This window comes from Aulonocara sp. 'chitande type north' Nkhata Bay, linkage group LG18 (genome assembly GCF_057382095.1).
Source record: "Aulonocara sp. 'chitande type north' Nkhata Bay isolate Kocher_YH1m ecotype deep benthic linkage group LG18, A_spYH_male_GT1.1, whole genome shotgun sequence".
Lineage (NCBI taxonomy): Eukaryota > Metazoa > Chordata > Actinopteri > Cichliformes > Cichlidae > Aulonocara > Aulonocara sp. 'chitande type north' Nkhata Bay.
The window spans coordinates 28,978,218-29,003,348 of record NC_141361.1 but is presented as its reverse complement, the minus strand read 5'-3'; the positions used below and the strand labels follow the sequence as shown (position 1 = coordinate 29,003,348).

Below are 25,131 nucleotides of genomic sequence, written 5' to 3'. Positions count from 1 at the left end.
GCGGCATTAAAATAATACAAAATCTAAATGAGTACCACTAGGTGGCAGCAGCTCCCGTTGTTGCGACTGCGCATGTCCGTTTCAATTACGCAACAAACATGGCGGCGTCCACAGTGAATACAGTCCGGACAACACTGAAAGGTTTAATTATTGGCTTTATTCGTTATAAAAAAGGTCACAATTAAGGGAATTATATTTTTTTTCTCGGCGGCGATAAGTTGTTTATTTTAATATAGTTATTTTTTGTAAATAACCTTTTATATGCTTTAGTTTAGCACTAAGAAGACTTCATATCGACGTGGTCGCAAATGAAGTAAGATTTTTAAAGTACTGGTGTAATTTGTGTCAACAGGTATGCACCTTTTCTCCGGCCGGTGGCTGCTCAGACAGAGCAGTCAAAGCCGGGCAGTGTGTCCGAGCCTGCGGCTGCACGTCTCCCCTGCTGCCTGCTCCAGGATGGAGACGCAGAGGAGCGAGCAGACCCAGAATACCGACAGAGGCAGAGCCCAGGAGGAGGTAGAGGAACCAGAGGGTCCTGAATACATCCCCAAGAGAAAAGCCAAGAACCCTATGGTGAAAATCGGCTTTGCCTGGTAATTTCTCTCTTTTGACCAAAACCCGCGAGAGAGATATAGAAGCTACAGCACTGACAAATCAAGTCAGAGGTGTGTCAAAGAACGATTAAAAAGATTAGAAATGACACGCTTTTTATGCAGTCCTCGTTTCCAGAGGCTCAAATATAATTGGGCTAGCATGATAATAAAAATGTTTATTTTTGATTGTTTGTTTGACTGCCTGAAGCCTACAGCTAGAGCATGGGTGATTGGCCTTTACTGCAGTTCTTCTGATTGTAGTGCATGCTTGGTTGCTTGTTCAAGTCAGCTGCTTGACAAATGCAGAACTTTTCACTTTTCTTCGAAAACCTCTCGGTTTTGTTCTGTTTTCTCAAAGAAAACGTGCTCTAGTGCTAACTGCAAAAGTTTACAGTAACTGTGTGACAGTGAAGTGAGGTGTTGATGGGGGTTGGAAAAGTGTTTTTAAAGTACTTGAATAGTTCTCAGTGAATATCAGTTAGTATTTCTGCTTGAATTGCTCACCTTTCAAACTGATCTTGCTTTTCTATGCAACACCTAATCTGGCCTTTAAGTCCCTGAGAAAATGTGGTTATACCAGCTGGACATTTGTCAACACTGGGAAGGCACCTGGGGTTAAATTAAGTTAAGGCTTAGCTCATGTTGTCCATGAAACCAATTTTGAGTCCACTGGCCAATTATATTTGGTCCCTTGAAAAGAGGTGGCTGGCAATTAGAGCAAATATTATTAGAGCACTTACTAAAAACTTCCTGTGTCTTTAAGTTCATATCTATTAGGTAACTGTAATGTCTGTGAAGGCTTTCAGTCATCCAGGTCATCGTAGTCTAAAGAGCTTGGAAAGAAAAGCGTCTGGACTTCTTCTTCATATTTTGAAGACGTTTCACCTCTCATCCTGTGAAAACAAGGATGCCAATGTTCACATTTTGGACAAAGAAGACAGATGGTTTGAAAGTGTTAGGAGCAATCTATGTCCACTGTGAACAACCATCTTTGAATAGAGGTGGTGGCTTACGACACCAACTGTCTGCATCTATAATCCAGTTTTGAGATCCCTTCCCAGACGCCCTAACGCCCACTCACATCTTGGGCCATTTGACCTCAGTAAATCATGTGATAGGGAAGGGCTAGGTTTCGCAATGGGTTCATGCGAAAACCTTGGCTCATTGTGACCCACACCCAGGCTCATGTGATTAGACGGAGGATCCATGACGGGGTCCATGTCCCTCTTAGGGTCACTCCCATAGGGCTTAAAATCTGTGAATCTCCACCAATTACTCTTCGAACTGAAGAATCTTTGCGGATGAGAGGTGAATCGTCTTCAAGAAACTTAAAGAAGTCCAGATGCTTTTCTTTCCACGGTAATTTTAATGTTATGTTTTGGTCACCTTCCTGTGTTGCCTGCATGTTAATGTTACTGATGTGTCCTCCTCAAGTCCCAGAAACACACACAAACAATAACAGTGAAACAATTGTTCTTCCATATAACGCTACTGTGGCTAAAAGAGAAAACTTTGCACAATTTTCCAAAAGAGAGATTCACTATCCAAAATACAACTTGGATGAATATCATCCACACAGGCTACTACTACATTTTTTTTTTTTTTTTTTTTAAAAAGAGCAAGATATATTAGGTGCAGATTTGTCGTTCACATTCAGCGCAGTCACTGGGGAACCACCAGTTTTCCCGAGCTGCGTAGAACTTGCTGTCCTGTTATTCTCTAGTGTGACAGAGCCATCAGTACTGTATAAATATTTTGTCTCTTTCCTCTCTGTGCAGGATTATCGGTCTCCCTACAGGAATAATCAGCTTCTTCCTGGCTAAGAGACAAGTGGACAAAAACAGACTGAAACAGTTAAAGATCAGACAGAGGATGAAAAGATCAAATGAAGGCGAATACGAAGGGAGTCGCTACCACCATCATGCAGTGGATGTTAAACTCGACCAGTAATTTATGTTGCAGCTGTGATTTGCATCGTATGCACAGTATCCCACACAGAGACTCTTGGATAAAAGACTGATCAGAACACTGATGTAAAGTTCACCCATGTCAGAGGTAAATGTATATTTGAATAAAATCATCACTGGTACAATCACATTAAGACTAAAAGAAAACTTTATTTATAATGATAAGCAAATAGATTTTCTGTAGCACTGATATATTTACAACCCCCTCTTCCACACTAACCATCCGTGGTGTACAGTAAACATGTATGCCTCTGTTGATTTGACTCGAGGCTTTTATAAACTTTCAGCTGTGCTCTAAATTTGTCATTAATGGTCTTCGCTGATCATCTCAGGAGAAACATTTGGACAATGAAAGACTGGAGTTCAGAAATGTTCCAGTACTTTAACAACATGGCACCGATAATGCTGTCCTGTGTGGAAAAATCCCGCCCTGCCGGCCCTCGCTGTCTGACCCACATCTGACTAACACAACTATATTTACAGGCACACATATAATAACTCTATAAAACATATTATAACCCTGTATTCTGTAAAGTCAAAAAAAAATTTAAAATAACAGACATTGACACGGTGAAGGCACTGAAGTGATATAAAGGAGTACAATTCAAATAAAGTGACCTATATAGCAGAGCCGTGGCTGCCATTAGTGGCGCTGAGCTGTGCTTCAGGGGTGGACATGTCCCAAAATACTGACTCTGCTCATACTTGAGTAACTGAGATCAAATGTTGTGGCAATGCCCACCCCTACTGTACTTCATAATCTCAGAAAGTTACACTTTAGGATTTGCCTTGTTCTTGTAGCATTTAGACACATGGGAGAATTCATTTGTAGCTGTACATGTTCATACACAGAAGAGAGATCAGACACTTTCTGCATTAAGTCCAGTAATATGGAATAAATGTTGCAGATGGGATTCAAGTGTCTGTAGATAGTTAGGTAATAGTATTCGTCATAACCACCGATAAGCTGTTAAAGTATATAAAAACAAATATAGATTTCATACAAAGTGCATTTTTGGGTGATGTAAACTAATGCTCAGATTTTTGGGGGGCATCACTTTAAAATATCCTTACTTTGCAAAAAAATAAAAAACCCCGGAGGAAAAAAAAACCCCCAAAAAAACACTTAACAAGGCATGATCAGAGATATTATACAAACAAAGATAAATGGAATTATTCTAGGGCTGTCAACATTAACGTGGATTAATCTGTCGTCATGATGAACACGATCAAAATTTTCAATGCAATTAACCCATTTGGAGCGAAAATGACTCAAAATCCCTGCATGCATCAAGGCAATTTGGGCAGTTTGCACAAAGTTTGTCCATTCTGCGCTCCAGGTGGCTTAATTGTGTTCAAAAATTTAAAATTGCGTTAATCATGATGACGGATAAAGCCGCGTTAACATTAACAGCCCTAAAGTAGTCATAACTTTTTTTTAAAAGGTCTCCTTAGTACAGCTCTCTGAAACAATGGTTCAGTCCACGCCTTGACTTTTCTGTTCAGGGGATGAAAAAAAAATAAAAAAATCCAACAAATAACAAAAACAAATCATTAATTTTTACCACAGCTCTGATCAGCTGGTCATGGCTGGATCACAGAACAAGAAAATAAATGTTATTATTGTAAAGTCATCCAGTTAACTGAACATTTAAACATTAGCTTACTGCAGACTAGCATGCTTTAACACCTCCACATGGATAACACAGTAGATGGAACTCCAATACAATATATATGGTGGGAAATTACATCATAAACACAGAAGCCCACTTTCATGGCACACCATGTTACTTAAATGCAAGTTTTTCCATGTAAAAAGACTGACCATGTAACAAGAGCTGAGAACAGATTAAAGAAGCTAATCATTTACTTAGCTGATTGAAGCATTTCGTGTGATTATACTAGATTATACTCTAACTATACTAGAACGCTCCTTTATCAGCTTTCAGCTGTGTTTGGAAAGTTTTTTTGTCTAGGGATCAATAAGCCTGGTCCCGTGATAAACCTGCATTAGGTAACACAATACACCTCAGCAATACAGGAGGGAAAATGCTGAAATTGACTCCAGTTTTCTTATGAAAATCCCAAACCATAAATTTACATAATCTCACATAATTTGGACATTTACAATTAACTGTCATTAACTTGATCAGATCATTTCTGATCAAGTTAATTTGTTATTAGATGAAAGTTCTTCCTTTCAAGAAAAGGGTATATCAGCGTGACCCCAAACATTTGAGCAGCAGTTTAGGTTTAATCTACAATGTAAAATCTCATATTCAGCCCTTAGACATTTTCCCTGAAGAGCACCATGGTCTTAAAAATCTTTTAATGTCTATTGGAAAAGTAAAGCTTTTCAAAAGCATGGAATGATTTCACTACACTGTGCCGCTGGATTTTTATTTGGTGGAAGCACCAATAATTTGCAACAGGAAAAGGAAGATCTGGATTATATCGACGTAGATGGAGAGTGCAGCGAACACGTACTCCTCTGGACTAATGGAGTGCTTTCTGTTTCCAATCAGTAGCTGAGTGTGATATGCCAGGAACTGCAAGACACAAACAGTTACAAAAAAACTGAGCACTATATCAACAAATACAATGAGGGCTGCTGTAAGATTTAAGGTGACTTTTCCACTTCTTTGTAACTTTAAAGTGAAATACTTACCAGAGTGAAAACTATGGCTCCTATAGCCGCATAAAGCATGTGAAGCCAAAATATCTGCAACAACAAATAGTCATTAAGATAACAAGAAAACCCAAGAAGGTGTCAGGAAACAGTCACAGTCTTCACAACAGCAGTAACTCACGTATTTGAAGGACAGCACGATGGCTGTAATGATGCCAGTCACGAACACGACGATACCGAGGACACAGAAAAGGCCCTGGCACTTGGTGAAGTCGACCTACAAAGAGAAATTGACAGCAGGCATCTCAACGCGTGGCCATGAACAAACACACTGTGGAGATTTAAAGCTGATAAGCAGAAACGTGCACGCCCCTACCTTCGTCTGGAAGCAGAACACTGTGACGGCGATGCAGACGACAGCTGTGATTCCCAGCGCAAGAAACACTGCTTTTGTGTCATAGTAACTAAAACCAAAGCGCAACACACAGTCAGCAGTGAGGAAACCATCAGAATCTTTTTATCACATGAAAGGGACTGTATATATATTTTTTTACCTGGATATGGTTCCAGTCATATACGACAAAGACAGAGTCTGTTTCACAAAAAAATAAAGATCAGATATAACTACAATGAAACACTTCTTGTCCAACCACAAACAGCATAATCTTGACATGCGGTCTAACTCAGTGTCAACACAATACTGTGATAAAAGTCCCAGTGTCATGTGGGACTCCTACAAGTCCACGTGACAATTCAGGAAATAAGAATACAGAATAAAAAACCCACAAAACCTTTTATTATGTGACAAAATGCAGATCATAAAACAGCTCAGTCATGTTGCTGTTCGAGCTGATAAACTGAACACTCAAACGTATCAACAGGTAAAATGCAAACAAATGTGGTGACTCACAGCTTGGCTCTGATATCAAAATTACATTTCAAGTACTGTGATAAGGCTGTCATTGGATGGAATGTCTCGCTGACAAAGACAAAAAGGGTTTCAGTATGACTTGATCCAAGTCCAGGAAACTGCTGGTAATGACCACAACCACAAGTCATACTTACAAAGAGGCCGAGCAGAATCATGTTCCATGGGAACTTCCTCCTGCAAAATAAGTTGGCTTTCAGTACAACGTTGGTTTAACACTGTTCAAGTACAAGTATTTCCTCTTAAAACATAATAAAAGCAGGCAATCACACTCACCGGGGGCCCTTGCAGCAGACCAGCACGATGTGGGTGATGAAATACACCGCGCTAAAATGTAGAAATGAATCACAAAGGTACAGTTTTTATCCATGAGTCAGCACATCACTTCGAATGATGTTACCACAGAGGGAGACTTACTATGATGCCCAGTACACAGCTGAGTTCTGCCTTACAAAAGATTTGACAGGTTGGCTGTAACAAAGAGAGGCCCAGTTAACACCAGGAAATGCTCACACGCAAAGAGCCTGAGAAAGAACACAATCTGTATACTCACACAAACGTGAATATGGCGACAATGGCTGTGGTGACCAGGAGCTGACACGCCAAGATCAAATACACCTTAAAAAGAAAAAAATATTCACATTATTTTATACTCTGAATACAGAAGCTATTGGATTGGTCCAGTTTGTGTCTGACATATCTTTGTGCTCATTTGCGTATGATACAAAAACAAAAACAAACTAGCAGTATGTAGTTATGAATTATACATTTTCTCAAAATATGGTGGAATCTTTTAAGCTACAATGTCACATATAATTATTTATTTTATGTGCTTTTGTTGTTCACTTAAAATAAATCATGCCAACACTGAGCAGGTTGGAGCTCGTCAACAATAAAAACTATACAAAACAAAAGACTATGTTGGAATCAGGATGTAGCAAACCAGGACACCAGTCTGGGAAAGCACGTTGGGGGAAGAGATTTGACACTCCACCTTTTGAAGTGGCAAAACAGTCAGTGCCAAGAGTAAAGTCAACACAGCCATTCATAGCTATCCAGTTACAAATGCATCACAAAAACTCATAGGAGACGAGATCTGGTGACCACGCATATTTAAAAGTCTTAAGACACTCCCTGGTCTTTTTCTTCAAGCAGTTCTTTACAGATTTACCAGTGTTTGAGCTTGTTGTCCCACTGCCAACCGGACTCAAGTGAACCCAGGATTCGTACAGCAGTCGCTAAAGACTGGAAGACAACATTAGTGAAAACAACCCTGTGCTTGCAAACCAAAACAAATGTGTCGCACGTTCACACACTATCCATTTAACTTCGAGCCAGAAAGGTTGTGTACAGGAAACCCAACAAAACAACACTCAGTGACAGCTCTCAAGTTCAGTGCCAAGTAAACTTAGTTTGGCTGTTCTCCTATGCTTTCTGTTTCGCTGTGTCTTCATTTAACTGCCCTACTGTTACAGATGAAGAAGGCACATAAGTGAAATCCTTAAAATACCAGAATCAAAGCAAGGCTGCACTCTGCCTTCTAATATCTACACCCACTTTCATCTGTTTCTAAACAGTTTAAGGGTTATCAGTTTTCAAGGCAGGGACTCGTGTAGACTAGCACACACTTGTGGACCGGCAAGCAACCAAAGCACTGACCAGAGAAGCTGAGACTAAAACACACACACAGGTTAATTCTCTTGTAAAGCTGTCATAGCTCCTGTGTATCCTTATATAGCAAAAGGCCGTCTCCTGTTATATAGTATGTATAGTACACAGATGTATAATTATTTACACTTATTATCTAATGTGCTTACAGTACAAACTGTGAAGCACTGGGTGTTTTTAAAAAGGCCATACAAATAAAGTTATTATTAGAATAACTCATCCTCTCCCCAGTTTATGCTCTGTCATTGACCTTTCAGTCAGTGTCACAAATGTCAAATTTGGATCTAACAATAAACAGAACCTCTCACCATCATACTCTATAAAATGCTGCATGTCTTAGCCAACCCCCCCCGTGCTTGGTTTGTTTCCCCTCCACAGAAGTAGTTTAGAGACTGATGCTTGTCCTCTGAGACTACTAGAGTTCTTTATTTGGAAAATTCTGCATCTGTGATGAGGCTACTTTTCTGTCTCAGTAAACAAAGCTGGATATAATGATCTTTTTCTGGTCTGCTGCTGTGTATGTGTTATCAGAATCAGAATACTTTATTAATCCCGAAGGCTTGTATATTCACTTATATAGTCCCATGTACTAGTCCATTAGAAAACCTCATCACGAGTCAAAGCTCATCCAACCATTCAAAACACATGAACAACAGCTGCAAGGCTAAAATCACTCTGGCCAGTGTTGCTGAACACATCTCAAAGAAAATTTGCCATTTTGCATAAAGAAATACATTCTTTGTAGCGCCTTGAGGCACCTGTTGTTGTAATTTGGCATATAAATAAAAATGAATTGAATTGAATACATTCTGCCAAAATTTGACTGTTAACCAGGAAATGATGTGGATTTTTTTCAAATATACATGTAATTTTCCTGACAATACAACTTTTAGCTGATAAGATAGCTCTAGGTAAGGAAAGCGTACCATCTTGGCCTACGCAAGATCTTTCCTAATGAGCACTTTCCACTTTGTTTAGCCTGCAATGACATGTCATAATTGGTGCTGTCAATCTGCCCTTTTCTTTTGGGTGTGGGTGTTGTAATGAGTCTTAAATGATTCTGAAAGTAACTTAAAAGTGTTATTAAGCACTCCTCTGGATAAATTATTGCACAGGACAGTAAAATAGGTAATTTCATGCAGATTGTGGTGCTTTACCTTTCTGATGAAGGTATGCCGAATGCTCAGACTGTCCCAATCGCTGCCACTTGCTGCAAACTCATCACCTGTATCATCAGTAGATAGAAAAGCAATCACTGACTACAAAGAGCAACAAGAAGCATTATTCATTAGGTAAACTTTATTACAATTAAAATATGCATATTTTGTTTTATTTATTAAAATTCACTTGATAGTCCACTCACAAGTGTAAAAATGAAACAAAGAAGCTCTAATGTATAACTCTATGAGACTAAGAACTCCTATAGGTGGATTTTGTTGTAATATTCCTTAACCTACATCATGCACTAGCTGACTAATGGCTCTAGTTCAATACTGGAATGATATCATTGTTAGGTGTTGTGTGAGCACACAGCAGCAGGATGCTTTCTCCTTTTATTAAAAAGATAATGTCATTAGAGGATACACGTTACAAGCCAGAGTCTTACCAGAGCTCAGGACATCTGATGGTATTGTAGGTGGAACGACAGGAGGCATGGGAGGAGGATTCGGGTAGCGAGATCCTGGATGTCCAGCAGGCTGTGGCTGCCCTGGATAAGGGCCTGGAGGGTAGCCAGCTGGCTGGCCTGGGTACAGAGGGGCATTTGGACCAGAAGGGTATGGAGCAGAGGGATAGCCTGGCTGTGAACCACCATATGATGGGAATCCATATGGAGGGGGTGGTGGGTAGTTCCCACCCTGAGGTCCATACAGTGAGCCATGAGATTCGTCGTACCCTGGAGGGTAGTGTGACATGATGCCTGTGCGGAAGGGAGGGGAGGAAATACAGTTCACAACATGCAGGGACTGCAGGGAGCAGAGGTAAGACAGTCGGAAGTATCACCAACATGTGCTCTTTAAGTCAAAGGAGCTTGCAAAGAAAAGCGTCTGGACTTCTTTAAGTTACTTGAAGACGTTTCACCTCTCATCCGAGAAGCTTCTTCAGTTCTAAGGTCAAATGGTGGAGAGTCCCAGATATAAGCCTAGTGGGAGTGATCCCCCACACTGTGCTCTTTAAGGTTTTGCTGTACACTGTCATCGTCAGTAAAAGATTTATAATGCACATTGAAAAAGTCAGGAAAAAGGGAAATAGGTACAGCAATTTATTGAAACATGGGCAAACATACAAGGTATATAAGGCCGATACGGTTTTTACCTGACTTATGACCACCTTTATTCTTCATCACAACCTGAATTCTCTAAGGCAGCCTTCTTGTAATTTCACATTACTTCATTACTGTTGAGGTCCACACTCTGACAATGTCCCACTGTGCGTTTTTCTATCCAGGTATGGTTCCACTGCACTGGCAGTGTGTTCAGGATCACTGTCAGGATCACTTTTTCACTTTTTTTTGCGTTATGACATTAGCAAACTTAGGTGTCCACGCTGCCCTCCCGCCTGCCTGAAAATGCACAGTTGTGCCTTTGGCGACAACAACAGAGCTCCATTTAGCTTTAGGGCTCTGCATGGAGCCACTGTTGGTGTGCGTGCACATTAAGGTCTGGGTAATAGCTGGGCTTGGGCTCCTGCCAGAGTAATTACCATGCACCTTACTGTACACACTTGGGTGTGTATCGGGTTCACGGAGTAGAAGGATTTGCTCAACACTGGTTCACAAAACCCACCACATACCCAGGAACCATCACACGGGCCCCAAAGGGAAATTTCTAATAATAACCACATGCACGCTAACATCATGCAACAACATGAGGCCCAAGTATTCCATGCTGCTGAAAGAACTGAGATGGTCAGTACACTGGGTTCTTGAGACCTAAGTGTACCTACTTTTTCAGTGTGAAACATAAAGAATTAAAAGGGCAATTTACTTCTGCTGATTTTACAAAAGACACCAAACTGCTATCTTAAAAGGCTGATGTGTTTCTAAGCACAATACAGTTTGCTCAGTTATTCTGAAAGTGCTGCATTTTCAGTGGGACTTTTAGGGAAATATACGCAGTAAAGGAATTCAAGAGCTGGCTCCACCTCTTGTTGCCATTACCTCACATACTAAGCACCAAGCAACAGGACAGAAAACAATCAATGGAAAAAGTGCTTCAGCTGATCCTTGTGGAATGAGGACAAAGCTGATTGCTTCATAGTCACTGAGACATGAGAAGGCAGCAGGTTCATATGTGTGTTTGAACAGGAGGGTGTAGCTCTAATATTTACGAAAAATACACTCATATTCAATGTAGTTCATCCTCCCTTCAACCTCAGGTCATCATGTGGTTGTGGTTATTACTGTAACGTATGTCGTCTGAACACACTAACATAACTAGTCTGTTTACATTCATCTGGCATGGCACAAACACGTCACTCAGAGCAAAGCCCTGTGACTCAGAAATGCTTTTGTTACGTGAAGCCTGTCATGCGGATGGACACAGTTACAGAAGCACCACACAAGAACACTGAGAACCGGTTTGGCAAAGCTTTTAATCACTCCTTTTTGTTGAGCTTCATTATTTCTGCCTGGGCAAGAAGTCATGCATTTTTTTTAATGCTGCTGACTCTTTCTAATCCAATACGCCTGCAACAGACTTTGTCCTTTACATTCTCGCACATGCTTTCCTGCCAAATCATGACATTTTACATTGTACACAGCAGTGAACTTTAACCTGAATGCTAACTTAAAACCTGTTTGTTATTTTATCCTGTTTTTTTATTATCAGATAAACAGATTTTTTGCATACTTCTGCTTCATTATTCTCTACATGTACAGTAAACATCAGCAGATTATTAAAATGAATTGTACAAAAATAATTAATCGAGGATGTCAGAAAATGGGAATGCTGTTGTTCAGTATTATTGAGTATTGCTTTCATTTGGTGTTCCTTTTTTGTGGTAGAACCAACATCCAGTTACTTATCCTATCTATGAATTTATGCTGCATTTAAGGTTTTATTTGTCATATCAAAAGCTGATCAAACACCAGACACCAGGGAGGGGATTTGCAATCTAGCTTAGGCTAGATAAAGCCTGTTATGCGTTTCCTGGTTCTTATAACACATTTGCCACTAAACCTAAAATTAAATGTAACATTTGGTTGCTCCCTTTTGACCCCCCACAACAGTAGATGACTAACACTGTGTAAAGGCTGGTCAGATGAAACCAGACACACGGAGATGTCATCATACATTTGGGCAACTGTGTTGGGCATTTTTCAATTTAGCCTGTTTGTGTTTACATGTTTACGGTCAACTTCCGCAAAGCAAAACTCAAGCTTAAGCCCAACCGACTCCCAAAACAATATTCATCGGGTATAGTCCTGTTGAACATCAGCCACTTATTATTTAACTATAACAGACTGTGCACAAGTGTGTGTGTGTGTGTGTGTGTGTGTAGACTGGCACACTGACTAAGAACTGACACGACGTCTCACACGACTCGACAGGACATCAGCGAATTAGAAATCATCAAGAGCTCCGTTGCCTTTAAGGGCGCACTCATTAACGTTATTGCTAACAGCTGTCTTCCCCGCTACGAGGGCCGCCTTTACCCGCCCTGTAACTCATCGCTGACAGCAAAAAATAAGCAACGATGTAACATTCAAAAGGAAAAAGAAGAAAACTCAGCATCAGCTGTGTCTCGTGTTTAACATTTCAGTTTTGTCGACTGAACTGAAAAAGAAAGATGGCTATCCTAAAAGCGTCTACACACAGACCCACTCCACCCAGTTACCAAACCTCCGCTAACTCCCCCCAAAAAAGCTTTTCCAGGTGTGTGAGCGAGCTCAGCCAGAACACAAACACCACCACCTTCACCATGAGCGGTGTTTCTGACAGAATGGGAAGAATATAACAACATCTTACCAAATTACGAGACGTCAACCTCGTCGGTGGCTCTCAGTCCCAGAGAGAAGAGCGATATCCTCCCGCTGTCACTCACAAAGCCTTAAACTGTCTTTAATGCTGTACTCCAAGTTTTAGTGTGGGGTTGTTTTATGTTCTCGATGTTGTTATTCAGAGAAGCACTGGCAGAAGTGGGCAGCTGTGAAAAGTTTTTTTTTTTCCTGGAACTGTGGAAGCAGGGTGTGGTCCGGAGGAATCTCTCTCACACACACCCACATCGCGGACAGCGGGGCCCGAAAGGCGCTGACTCATTTTCAGCACTGGCGGTGTCACGTTACTGAATGCACGCGCTCTCCTAAAGTGCCCTCTGCTGCTGGCGCGCGAGTCTTCCACACTTTGCAGAGTTCTGACTCCTTTCACCTGATATGAGCTGTTATTTGGACTCTGTAGTAAACAAGCTCATCAAGTGTGCTGAACTTCTCTCAGGCTGATGAAGGCCAGCGTTATGACGTGAAAACACGTTTTATAGGCGCCCTCTGCAGATACACTCATACACTTATTCTTCTTTTTTATACTAAGTTAATATACTGTGTTGTGTTGTTTGTTACGTTGTGATGTGTCATATCGTGTCGTGTTGTGTTATATGTAGTGCCGACGTAGGACAGTTTTTCCAATTTCATTGTACTACTGTACTATGTATGACTGTGCAATGACAATAAAGAGTTATCTTATCTTATCTTATCAGATAAGCTCATTCATGATTTGACAGGAAAAAGATATGCCTGTTTAAGTATTATAGAGTACTGTAAAAATTCTCTAGTCACTCTTCATTTCTTTATGTTTTGCTTCCAAGGAACCAGAATTTGCTTCTTCTTTTTTTCAAAGCGGTCTTAAACAATAATCATTGGCTGCTTCTTCAATCATTTTTAGTCCAATTCTTTTATCTGATCTGAGGATGTTTTTCCTTTATCTTTAGGCACTTTCCAAAAACACATTTCTTCAAATTTATCGGATACATACTGTCAGTCCCTATAAAAGTAGTGGACAGAAGACGATGTAGCAGGCCTTTAAAAACTATCTACAGCAGGTGAACAGTATATGAAATTCATGTACCTAATAAATATGAAGAAAATCTAGCACCTGAGAGATCTGGCCCTTCAGTTTATCCAGCTACTGTCCACTTAAGTCTCATCAGACAAGGTCTTCGTGGAAGGGTGGCTGTCAACAAGCCATTCTTAAAGGGAAACGGGAAGAATGGGTTGAGGCATTCCAGATTACACAAGACCTGCAGTGAAATCAGTCCAGCTCTTATGCAGTGACGGATCCAAATGTAAAACTTTTGGTGTGTGATTCTTATATAATGCTTTTTTCTTCTTTGAGCGCTCAAAGTGCTTTATGCAACCTGTTGCTCAAATGTTAAGAAGTGGTGTAAGAGTGTAAGATTTGATTTCATGATTCTTAGGTGAAAATCAATTTTCTAGAGTTTGGAAAACACCAAATAAAAAAAAATCCTATTTATATTTGAGAAATGACAAAAATGTACCATTTCATTTGCCACTGTGGATAATTTTTATTCAGTTCATAATTACAAAAATCACATTTATCAAACCAAACACACACACAGTGTAAACTGTAATGTGAATCCGGGAATTGTGTAGACATGCAGTGTTGTATTTGGTCACAGTCGGGTCATACAAATTTGAGGACGAGCTTCTTGGTGAGAGTGTAGTTGGGCTGTGGCATTTGTTTGTGGGATAAATACTCTCCTTTGCTGACCTCCCTGTTCACACGTGTCAGGACAGTGAGGATATCGTCCATCTCCTGTCTGGAAGGAACACACGTGAAACAAAAAGGATTCATCTTGGATAATTTTAACAAAACACGCAGCTCATGCCAACACCATGTCTGAAACCACCAAAAGCAGGAAGACAGAAATGTACAAAGATTTGATGCATTTGATTTGTCTTCCCTGATGACTTTTGAGCCTCAGAAAATGGGTGCAACTTCAAAACAGTTAAGACTGTGCTTTTTGTAAAACCCCTTGAATAAAAGCACAAGGTCTGATTGTGTGAAAATGTATTGAGGCGCTCTACAGAGGAAAAACTACAACATTTGTGTCTTTGTCCATAATTCTATGGACCGAACTGTATATAACAGAAATTACATTTAAAAAAATCTACTTTGTAGGAAACTACTGCACTATGACCTTCCCATATGTCAGTAGTACATATGGGCCAGAGGGGCCGATGGCGCAATATGGCAGCCTCGCTTCTGTCAGTCTGCCCCAGGGCAGCTGTGGCTACAACTGTAGCTTGCCTCCACCAGTGTATGAATGTGAGAGTGAATGAATAGTGGAATTGTAAAGCGCTTTGGGTGCCTTGAAAAGCGCTATATAAATCCAATCCATTATTATTATTATAGTATGGTCTGCCATAAAGAAACTAATCAGTTCAACTCACCTTCTTGCTGCTATTGTCAGCTGCTTGCACAGCTCCTGGATGTAGATAGATCCCGTAACTGTGTTTCGAAATGATTTGAATTCCTCCACAGTGGCCATGCCGATCAGAAAGTCTGCTAGTTCAGGCACTAGCACTGCCTCATCAGGGATTGAAGCGTCTGATTGCAGTGCTCCTTTGTTTTGCTTCTCGTCCTCTCTGCTGCTGGGATAGTATCCTTTCTGGTATTCTTCACCTTGACAGGCTTGAATGAAGAAGAGTTTGGGCTTCCCTGCCAAGGTTGAGGCTCTTCCACTTGTAAAGGGGTCCGTCAGCTCTTTCAGGAGCACCTTTCCCCCATCAGTGCCAAAGACACACCCCTTTTCTCCATGTGAAAGAACGCACACCACCTTAAATCAGAGGTAGATATATGTTTTATTATTTATACTAACACTACTACTGACATTGTCGATGTAGCTGCTGTTACAATCACAGAGATATGCACTACATGGTGACATTTTCAGAAATGTGCTGATCCCAGCTAAGACCTTTTTGAGAAGACAGATACCACATATCTGCACAGTAAATATGAAACAGTAGCTGGCTCATTTACTAAAGAAAAAAATGTAAATGTAATATTAATAAGTTAGGGTTTTATGGTAAAGTATTTGCAGGTTACATTTAGCCTCAGAGCCTGCTGCTTGTATTCTGTATGGCTGTGTTGCCAATCTTCTCAGATATCTCTTATTTAAAAAAGAAAAAAATTCAAAATAAGTGTAAATGTATAAAATGCATGAAGTACTACAACTCTAAAAGGTGTGTGACTACACACCAAGGCATCATGATTTGTAAAATTAATCCTGCCAAGATCATTTATTTTCTTCTTCATCTGCTCTGCAGTACAGTTGTTGTGTATCTTCACTTGAAAACCTAAGCGAGTGAACACTTCTGTCAGAGTATCTGTGTCAGACAGAAAAGAAGCAAAAGAAGGATTATAAGTACATTACATGGTCATGGCATACGTATATATGCATTAATTGTTACAGGGCTCAGGAGCTTCCAGATAAAACAGTCATAGATAAATCAGGTCATTGTTTAAAGGCAAGAACTGTACCTGCATCCTTCTGAGTTCCTTTTCGATTACTCAGATGTGTTGCTGTAAAGATCTCATTGTTGAAGACCACGCACAGACCACGTGGGTTATGAATCAGTGTGTAGTAGTCTGACTACAGGACACAAACACAGCAAACAGGCCGATCATAAATGTTACTGATGTGACAAAAGAATGAATGAAAGCATGAGAGCCTGTGAATGGATTACCTGATCAGGAAGAGAGGTGGGATTTGTTTCTAGTTGTGCATCAGTGTTAATACTCTCTCTTCGATCTAAACAAAACATTACAACAATGTAAACTTGTATATCAATCATGAGTATGATAAAAATAACAAAAAACATAAGTGTGACAACAGAAGGTTTAACAAATAATAATCACAAATACATTTTAATAGAGACACCTACAGTTGGGCTGAGTTTCAGTTATAGACAGTGGCTCATGGGTCCTCTGTGGGAATAAAACAAAGCAGTCAGCAAACTGACAAACTGCAACATTAACTGCTCAGAAACACACATTTACAGACACACATAGACCTCAATATCCATGCTGACATCAGGGGGTAACGTGAACTGCTGCCTTTGCTGACGGCCTCCTGTAACGATCACAATCATTTGATGGTGTTACCAACACATTCAATTTCCACATGTATGTATATGTACATGTGCGGGTATATGGAAGTGGATCCTATACCTTGTGTGTACTCCTCTAAAGTAATTGCCAGTTGTTGATCACACTCTTGCAGTGCTTTATGTAGCAAGCTAACATCTGTCTCTGATAGTAAAGCAGATTTTTCCATTTCTGCAAACACGTCCAGCGGTGTCTGGAATGAAAAGACAGAAAGTTTTTAGTTCACAGAGGCTGTTTGTGGGACAGTCATCATCTCTGGTGCCATCAAATCCACAACACGGTTTCCATTTGCATCAAATGCAAAGCACAGAAAATAATGGCTGCATGCCAAATATCCTTGGGCAAGATACTAACCCCGTGTTTGCCTACTGGTGGTGGTCAGAGGGCCCGGTGGCGCCTGTGTCCGGCAGCCTCGCCTCTGTCAGTGCGCCCCAGGGCAGCTGTGGCTACAATGTAGCTTGCCATCGCCAGTGTGTGAATGTGTGTGTGAATGGGTGAATGACTGAATGTAGTGTGAAGCGCTTTGGGGTCCTTAGGGACTAGAAAAGCGCTATATAAATACAGGCCATTTACCATGTGTTACACTACAACATGGGGATACAGAAATATGCATTAGAACTCAAACACTGGGCCTCATGGCCCAGCACCATGACAACGGTGGTTGGTTGGCAGCATAATGGTGGCAGCAGGGAGATCCCATAAAGACTCTTTTAAATAGAGCCAAATGCACAAACAAACTTGGAGACAACGGCATACATCCATCACGTACAAACAGGAATTTGGTAGTACTAGTATTCTGATTAGGGCTTGGAGCAGGGGTAACCATCTCCAGCCCTCTAGTGCCAGTGTTTTAGATGCGCTCTACAAATGCAGGCAGGCCATAATACTTAGTGGAGATTTTAATTGAATTTAAGAAAAATACAAAACAGTGAGATTCCATATTACAGAAATTCAACCAAAGTAATAGACATTATTATTTACAAATAATCTATGCTGAATTCAGAAAGTTACTTGTGGGACTCCTTAAAGTTCAGTGCTCAAACCTAAACTGTTCAAACGGTATGTCTATAAATTTATGTTGTTCTGGGATAAAAAAGTGAAGCAGCGTTTCAATACAATTTAAAGGGAATTGTAAGTTTTTAAATATGAATAAATTATCACTAACCTATAGCAAAATAAAGAAGAAGGATAATTATATAATAACAGGAAAATTAAATAACAAATTCCAAATAACGATGAATAACAGTTAAACAAAAGAGGTGTAAATAGATGGAAATTGACACCACCAAAAAAATATATCTTCAATTACAAAATTAATTGTTCCTTGTTAGTTTCACATAGTAAGGATGTCAAACTCATTTTGATTTCAAGTGGGCCTGACCAGAGAAACACACCTTTCTGTCAGTGAAAAGACATTTAACTAATTTCAACAGCATATCTCAGTTTTTCTACACGACACAGAAATGCTGCTGTGGTAAACTTTCACCATGACTGTTTGGGTTTAAATTCTAAAAAATAAATGTGTCAATTTTCAGAGAAAATTCTAATAGTTCGTTGCCTCGTTGCCCTGACTGGCCTGTAAATAGGAAACAAGAAATGTGCTTTTTTGTGTGGACGCACAAGAAAACAACATCCAAAAACCTTCCATCTTTAACATTGAAAAAACAGGAACTTTTCTGTTTTTTAAAATAATGTAATTAATGTGGTGTACCAGGGATGGTCACCAGAGAGATGTGTATGGGTAGGAAAAGCCGAAAAATATATTGAATTATAGTTAAAAAGAATTTAGGCCTTGCTTCACATTTTCTAAAGCTGCCTAATGGGCAGGATTGGAGTCTTTTCTCAGACTGATTCTGGACCTCAGGCTTTGCGTTTGACACCCCTGTACAACATCAGAATAGTTAGAGGGATATCATGTGTTTGCTGATATATTCATCTCAGCATTTATGCATTTATATAAAAAAATAAACAGGAGAAACACCCTTCACCATATAACGATGGCTGATGTTATATGTTATATGTTAGTTACACACATGTTGTGAAAGCTGCAAACACAACAACCAGCTGATCCAAGCAAAAGTTGGGCAGAGTGTAAACAAGTAATCCATGACCTCTTATGACAATAAAAAAATTAATCTGATTTTAGCAAGGACTGTAAATAACTACATTTAATAAATAGTATGGAAATCTGTTTATGTTTCATGTGTCTGGAAAGAAATCCGCATTGGTTGCACTTTAGCTGCATGCAAAAATAAACAAATCCAGTTTTCCTGCTTTTACTTTTTTCCCCTCTTTAGAAGAAAACTCTTGAGAATCGATTAGTTTAAGCCAACCAACAGACTTTCAGTAAACTGCATGCTTTTATGATATCACTGATCTCAACTTTGCACTGATGATGTACAAAGCACAAAATAATAAACTGTATTCAGAGGCTGGTAGTTTCCACTTGAACTTCAGTGTGTGAAAAGCCACTGTAAACAGTACTCAGTCTATTTGACAGAACATTTCAAAGTAAAATTACCAGTTAACTACTCTTAGTAGTGGAAGCGTGTTCTTTACTGTGCTTATAAAATGAAAGGAAAAGTCGTTACATGCTGATCACAGTGAAAACAATCTAAATGTCAACTGTACAGCTAGCCTTTGATGTTCAGTAAAAAGCTTCTCACTCAAAAGCAGAAATGAAAAGGTGGATTGGTGTGTTCTCACCTTGGACAATTCCATTTGTCTCCTGCCCAGCTGGTCAGTCAGTAGAAACTTCAGCTTTTCAAAGTTCTCTGTAGTGAAGCCATTGTATATAGAATACAGGGTCTTCCTAATGGTCAGAGAAAAACTTTTGATATATTACTATTCCTATGCTGCATGCTGTACTATTAAGATAAAAACCGAAAGCTTTTACCTGTAGTCTGACAGGACAGGACTAGCATCTGTTTCCTCTGGCGGTCTGCTGTCTGTCTCCAGGACCCTGAGGAGATCTGCTCGATGGATGGTGTAGAGCAGCTGCCTGAGGAAGACATCGTTTTGCAGCAGACCTTTTTCCTCTAATCTCAAGAACAGGTCTTTTGCATCCTTAATCTGTAGGGAAAAAAACCCACTCTTGAACATGCATATCCTAGGGCGTCATACTGTCAACGTGTTATTTAAAACAATTTCCCACAAACATGCTAACAAAACAAGTGTAAACACATTACAAAATTTGCTGTGCTCACGTTCTCCAGGCGTCTTCTGGTGACTACATCACGGCATAAGAAGCAAAGTTCTGCCACTTCAGAAGAGTCCAGGCCCTCATCTATGTGGGACAAAGTCAGCCTGTCCATCATGGCCTGGTCCTCAGCTCACAGCGATCTGCAGCTTTTATTGTTAACAGAAAACAAGTGTGCATGTTTTGATGGAGCAAAAACTGAAGTATTCAAAAACTTCATGCATTGCAAACAAGCAGTTTTACATTAATGACTAAAGATCATGGCTAGAATGTTAAAATAACGACAACAATAATAATAACACCACACCATACACGATAAGATGCCATTACTGCCCTACGTAGAAGCATCGCTATACTGTATGTTTTTACAGGGAAACACAGTAAGATGACTACATAGAGAACTTTGTCTTCCATCGCTGACCTTTCAACAGCGAACTGTTATCTTGATCATTATTAAATGGCACAGAGCTTTGGATGTTAGGCCACATCACCTCTGACTATCCAAACAAACAAACAAACACCTGCAACATTTAAATGTTATTTACAATTTCCTATGAAAGCCTGGTTTTAAATTGTGTATTTGCATGGCAGCTTATACGTGACGCGGTGTCTTTCAGTCCTTCACGGTTTACTTTATTTCATGTTATTTTGGCCTCTCAATGCGTTCCTAGTAATCCCGTGTAGTCCCATGAAAAGACATCTGCGTGATACGACAGAGTGACGTCACTAACACTACCCACCCCGCCCCCCGCCGCCAGTTTTGTTTCTCTTGACAAAAACGAACATTAAAAAGTTTTAAGTCAATGTTACATAACGTGGCCCAGAGTTTACGCTAACAGTTTACGTCAGGTGAACTAAATTATGACGCTGAAACTTACCGCCGCTGTCTCTCGCTGTTAGTTTACAGCTCCTTAGCGAAAAGGGCGCGTCTTGTTAAATGCGAGGAAAATAACTTAAACAAATGAAAAAAAAAAACTTTTTGGGAGCGAAAAAAATACTGAAATATGTTTCAGTGGCTTTTATTTCCGCTTTCTGTTAGAGCTGCAAATTCTTTCGTTTTCGGAGCAAGCGCCTCACGTAACTGGATGTGACGTCACGGTATAGGAAGTTGAAGTTGAGTGTCGGGTGCTGGGTAGAAAATTTTAAAAAATAAAGGCCACATAGGCCACATTCACACACAAACTGTAGCGTTAGTGAGCTGACCAATATATTTTTCGCTTCACACTTGGCTACATGAGTTTACTAAGCTCAACTACAGCACATACTGGCACGTCTTTCATAATAAAATCCGTTTGTTTAGCATTGTAAACCTTTATTTTGAAAACTCCCATGCTTCTTTTTTTTTCTTAAACACATATTTATCGGCAGAGGGCTTTGCCCAAACGTGTACAAGAAACCCAAACTACTGAAACTGAAAAAAAAAAACCCAAACTTTATTTATCTGTCTTTTACTGGAAAGATCACAACGTTTGAGTTTTGATCGTTTGTGTTCCTCTCCACCAAATGTCCACAGATACAACTAATAGTCAGTCACTCGGAATAAAAAACAAAATAACTTTCTAAATGTCAGTGAAGAATATTCTCATGAACAAACATATATGAATCTTATAAAGAGACAGTTTGTGAGCATGTGATAATGTGACTAGAGGGACTGGGCTTCCTGGTCTGCGTCTGCAGGATGATTGGAGGCAAAAGGGGTGAAGTACTCTCTGGCAAACAGAAAGACGTCGTCTGGTTTCCTCAACAACAGCAACTGCAGGAAGTCAGATATTAGTGCTCGAATCTCTGGATGCTGTCTCAAGTATGAGGAGTGGTCGGCCTTAAGCTCTTCCTGCCAAAACAAGACATAAACACACATTCATTTTCTGCTCAGATGGTCAGTAGAGTAATGGAAGTCTAGTATTAATCTCCTGTTGCACATGACCGGCTACCTTTCTGTCCAGAAACTTAGAACGCATCTGCATGTCTTCCTCCCACACAAGGGGGATCTTCTTGAAATCTACTGTAAAATTACAAATACACAAATATCACTGAATCTTTCATTGGAATCATACCGCTTATGTGTGAATATGTGTGTGGGGGATGTGTGTAACCTTTTTCTGCCTTTGATGGCAACTCTAGAAGTCTCATGGTGACTGGTGACCCCACCTGAACTCTGGTCACCAGATGCCTGATCAGAGAATATAACGAGTCAAATTGAAAGCACTAGTGTAACACATAACAACAATAATAGCACTTACTTGTTATTCAGAAACCGCTTGAGTTAAACCAGAAAGTCCTCATGTATCACCAATATTCTTTCGCATACAAAAATCAGATGTGTCCTATTCCGTAGGTATATCTACACTTTATGGGAACCTTTCCCTTCAAAATGATCATTTTTAGAAACTGAATAGTTCCTAAGATGTCAAGGACACAAAGCAATTAACTATTCTACTATAGCTAATGTTATAGTTTGGACCCACAAAGAAGAAGCATCAATGGCTCCATTAGCAGTGGTTAATAGTTTTGGCTAACATGTGAAAGATCTCTAGTTTAAGACCAGGAGGTGACATAAATCACAAGCAGGGTTGTACCAGGAAGGATGCCTAATCAAACATGTGGGAAATAGTAGAAATTCTTCTTTTATTTACCCCTTTCCCTGTTTCATCCACACCTCTTTAACCTCACTTACTGTCGGAGTTTTCTTATCACTGGTGGGCTCCTTTGTTCCATACCTGAACTTACCTGGCACAGAGTATATAATGACTGCACTCCCTTCCACCTCACTCTGTTTGCTTCTGGACTGGGAGCAGCTAAGGTGAGTTAGCTTAATTTACTTATTTAGCTTTAAGTCAGTGACTTGAAATCTAACCTTGTTGGTCTTTTTAAGAGATTGCTAGTCCATGTGTGGCAATCTTTTGTGTAATTTAAACTACCTTTTTCTACAAGTTAAATAAACCCAACCACTGGGGAATCACTGATGGTTCATTCATACTGGTTGCCCATGCTGATAACAGTCCTCTCCTTTTAACCTCCTAACTAATGGATCCCTTGTGATTAAGGGAAGCATTCAATAAGTAGTGCTATTGTGTGATTAAAATGATTTGTTGTTTAGTCTACATTAGTGACCTCCTATCAGCAGTAGGTAATATAAACATGAAACTCAACAGTGGGCAGCTGCAGTCTGTCTGGTGCACAGAGGGAGGCAGTAACACAGTCCAACATGTGTGGGATGATGGAGAGGTACATATATTAAGCTTACCCATCATCCAGGAAGTAGCACTGCCAGGTACTGGGGCTGCCCTCCATGGACTGAATAATCCTCTCTACCCCAAATACATCCAGGAGCTCACCCCCGACCTCTAGCTGCCTCTGATCCAGCTCTCTCTGAGCACAAAAGAGACCACAATCAGAGCTCAGTACTCAAACAAGTTACTGATGGACCAGGATGTCTTACACAGGCATAAAGACTTACAAAAGAGGTGTTAATTATGTGTAATCCTGGGTCTAAGGAGACAAACGTCATGTTTTCTGGCATCTTCCTCCTCAGAGCGATCAGGCGCATCAACAGCAAGCTAGAGCCCTCAGTCACCAGCCCTCTCAGGACAGACATGGGGTAGGACATGCTCTCTTCTGTCACCTCCTGTACACACACACACACACACACACACACACACACACACACACACACACACACACACACACACGCGCGCGCGCGCACACAAATGACAACATGCAGTAAATGCACAACAGTAAGTAAAGATTTTGTAAATACTGGACTAACTCTTGCAAAGAGAGCGTGGAAGTTGCTCTGAATGACTGTGGTACTGTTTCATTAATATATTAGTGAGTTGACCTATAAAGCAGTGGTTATCTGACCTCTCCCACAGTCGTAACCTTATGGATCACCATCAGCCCGTCACGCTGCACCATGTGACACCTCTTGTCCACACTATGGCCCTCAAGCTGAGGAGAGAAGTATAGAAGCACATCAAAGGTGCAATATTTCCACTTAATGCATCTGCTGAGCTGAGTCAATGTAAAAAGAAACAGCCCGGAAAGGATTCAGCGACTCACCTTGACATATTCATGGTGATCTTCCTCCAGCACCTCTAGGTCAGTCGTTAGGTAGGCTTAAACAGAGTAAAGGGTATGAAGAGAAATACTAACAACAGGAAACAGCAAAGATCAGTTTGTCCTAGCATCCTCTGCCTGCTGTCACCTGTCACTGCTGTCCCACAGGGGCAGTCATCAATGGCTCCGTGGCTCTGAGCATGAAGCATCATGCATGGCTGCTCTCTCCGGGCAAACTCCACCATCACACTGAACTCCCCCAGCTCTCTCCCCCCCTCTGATACAGTCACCAGCGAGTCTGCAAACACACACTTCTGCAGCTCGGCAGGCTCTGAGAAGCGAAGGGACACAGAAGGTAAAGCCAAAGTGGACAGATTCAAATATCTGTAATGATTTCACGGTTTTTTGCTTTTCAGGTAGTTTTGGACTCAGCTGTTTCCTACCGACCATATTAGCCTAAATTGGATGCGAACTCACCGATGCCGGACATGAACGTGACAGCTTCGTCAGAGGCTTCCAGCTCCTGTCGCTGTTCAGGTCCTTCAGTCCCCGCTGAAAAACCTACAGCAGTCTGTTCACCCAGCGTGGCTTCCATCTTTAAAACAGCCTGAAAAGTGTGTGGGAGCAACTTCACAGGACACTCGCCTGCCTCGACAGACAGTCTGTCTGGGTAATTTTATGCAAAGCAGTCTTATCCCACACTTTTCCTGCTTAGCATTTTTCTGCTACGGAAGGGAAGCTGGCGACCAAATCTCTGTTGGCATGGCAACGACGCTGGAGTACCGTAAAGACCATTGTATGTGTGAATTGTAGGCTGACTATTCACCACCAAATCTAGAGGAAGGAATTATACAAAAATAGAGGCGCTGTACATAAGCTAATAAAAAAACAAAACAAAGAACACTGATTACTATTCCTCCTAAAAACCAGCAAATAATTTTTGTGAATTAATTTACTTAAGTCTGAGAT

The 25,131-nt window shown here is 40.5% G+C and overlaps 4 protein-coding genes across 6 annotated transcripts; 1 reads left to right on the top strand and 3 right to left on the bottom strand.

Annotated features, from left to right (window-relative positions):
* Positions 1–82: 82 nt before the first annotated feature.
* Positions 83–3,670, top strand: LOC147308900 (uncharacterized). The gene is made up of 3 exons (XM_086271586.1): positions 83–141; positions 353–593; positions 2,372–3,670. Exons 1-3 carry the CDS (start codon positions 99–101, stop codon positions 2,541–2,543), a joined length of 456 nt encoding a protein of 151 aa, XP_086127712.1. The 5' UTR covers positions 83–98; the 3' UTR covers positions 2,544–3,670.
* LOC147308899 (protein lifeguard 3-like) lies at positions 2,691–13,061 on the bottom strand. The gene is made up of 12 exons (XM_086271585.1): positions 12,753–13,061; positions 9,392–9,703; positions 8,943–9,010; positions 6,671–6,735; positions 6,535–6,588; positions 6,394–6,444; positions 6,255–6,294; positions 5,744–5,781; positions 5,566–5,653; positions 5,371–5,466; positions 5,229–5,282; positions 2,691–5,109 (listed from the first exon to the last, which is right to left on the bottom strand). Exons 2-12 carry the CDS (start codon positions 9,696–9,698, stop codon positions 4,960–4,962), a joined length of 1,011 nt encoding a protein of 336 aa, XP_086127711.1. The 5' UTR covers positions 9,699–9,703; positions 12,753–13,061; the 3' UTR covers positions 2,691–4,959.
* A 1,228-nt stretch (positions 13,062–14,289) lies between these two features.
* Positions 14,290–21,359, bottom strand: casp8 (caspase 8, apoptosis-related cysteine peptidase). Of its 2 annotated transcripts, none has more exons than XM_086271241.1 (12): positions 20,985–21,359; positions 20,114–20,255; positions 19,804–19,979; positions 19,614–19,719; positions 16,971–17,100; positions 16,808–16,872; positions 16,685–16,727; positions 16,487–16,551; positions 16,281–16,392; positions 15,999–16,126; positions 15,191–15,576; positions 14,290–14,556 (listed from the first exon to the last, which is right to left on the bottom strand). In XM_086271241.1, exons 2-12 carry the CDS (start codon positions 20,222–20,224, stop codon positions 14,421–14,423), a joined length of 1,458 nt encoding a protein of 485 aa, XP_086127367.1. In that variant the 5' UTR covers positions 20,225–20,255; positions 20,985–21,359; the 3' UTR covers positions 14,290–14,420. The 2 variants fall into 2 exon arrangements, with proteins under 2 accessions (XP_086127367.1, XP_086127368.1); XM_086271242.1 differs by having other exon boundaries at positions 16,814–16,872; positions 20,985–21,354.
* Positions 21,360–21,518: 159 nt separating this feature from the next.
* On the bottom strand, positions 21,519–25,067 carry LOC147308897 (ciliogenesis-associated TTC17-interacting protein-like). 2 transcript variants are annotated; one of them, XM_086271245.1, is made up of 9 exons: positions 24,640–25,067; positions 24,311–24,493; positions 24,166–24,221; positions 23,968–24,054; positions 23,564–23,731; positions 23,351–23,475; positions 22,200–22,276; positions 22,038–22,105; positions 21,519–21,937 (listed from the first exon to the last, which is right to left on the bottom strand). In XM_086271245.1, exons 1-9 carry the CDS (start codon positions 24,755–24,757, stop codon positions 21,749–21,751), a joined length of 1,071 nt encoding a protein of 356 aa, XP_086127371.1. In that variant the 5' UTR covers positions 24,758–25,067; the 3' UTR covers positions 21,519–21,748. The 2 variants fall into 2 exon arrangements, with proteins under 2 accessions (XP_086127371.1, XP_086127370.1); XM_086271244.1 differs by having other exon boundaries at positions 22,038–22,108; positions 24,640–25,064.
* Between the last annotated feature and the right edge of the window lie 64 nt (positions 25,068–25,131).

Coding starts and splice junctions, on each gene's coding strand:
- LOC147308900 (XM_086271586.1), top strand. CDS start 99: ATGGCGGCGTCCACAGTGAATACAGTCCGGACAACACTGAAAG. Junction 142..352: donor AGTCCGGACAACACTGAAAG/GTTTAATTATTG, acceptor TTGTGTCAACAG/GTATGCACCTTTTCTCCGGC. Junction 594..2,371: donor GTGAAAATCGGCTTTGCCTG/GTAATTTCTCTC, acceptor CTCTCTGTGCAG/GATTATCGGTCTCCCTACAG.
- LOC147308899 (XM_086271585.1), bottom strand. CDS start 9,698: ATGTCACACTACCCTCCAGGGTACGACGAATCTCATGGCTCACTGTAT. Junction 5,782..6,254: donor TGATTCTGCTCGGCCTCTTT/GTAAGTATGACT, acceptor TTTGTGAAACAG/ACTCTGTCTTTGTCGTATAT. Junction 5,110..5,228: donor GAGCCATAGTTTTCACTCTG/GTAAGTATTTCA, acceptor TGTGTCTTGCAG/TTCCTGGCATATCACACTCA.
- casp8 (XM_086271241.1), bottom strand. CDS start 20,224: ATGATGGACAGGCTGACTTTGTCCCACATAGATGAGGGCCTGGACTCT. Junction 16,393..16,486: donor CCACCTCTCTTCCTGATCAG/GTAATCCATTCA, acceptor TGTGTCCTGTAG/TCAGACTACTACACACTGAT. Junction 14,557..15,190: donor CTGACAATAGCAGCAAGAAG/GTGAGTTGAACT, acceptor TGTTCCTTCCAG/ACAGGAGATGGACGATATCC.
- LOC147308897 (XM_086271244.1), bottom strand. CDS start 24,757: ATGGAAGCCACGCTGGGTGAACAGACTGCTGTAGGTTTTTCAGCGGGG. Junction 22,277..23,350: donor TGCTACTTCCTGGATGATGG/GTAAGCTTAATA, acceptor TTCTCTGATCAG/GCATCTGGTGACCAGAGTTC. Junction 22,109..22,199: donor GCCATCAAAGGCAGAAAAAG/GTTACACACATC, acceptor GTAATTTTACAG/TAGATTTCAAGAAGATCCCC.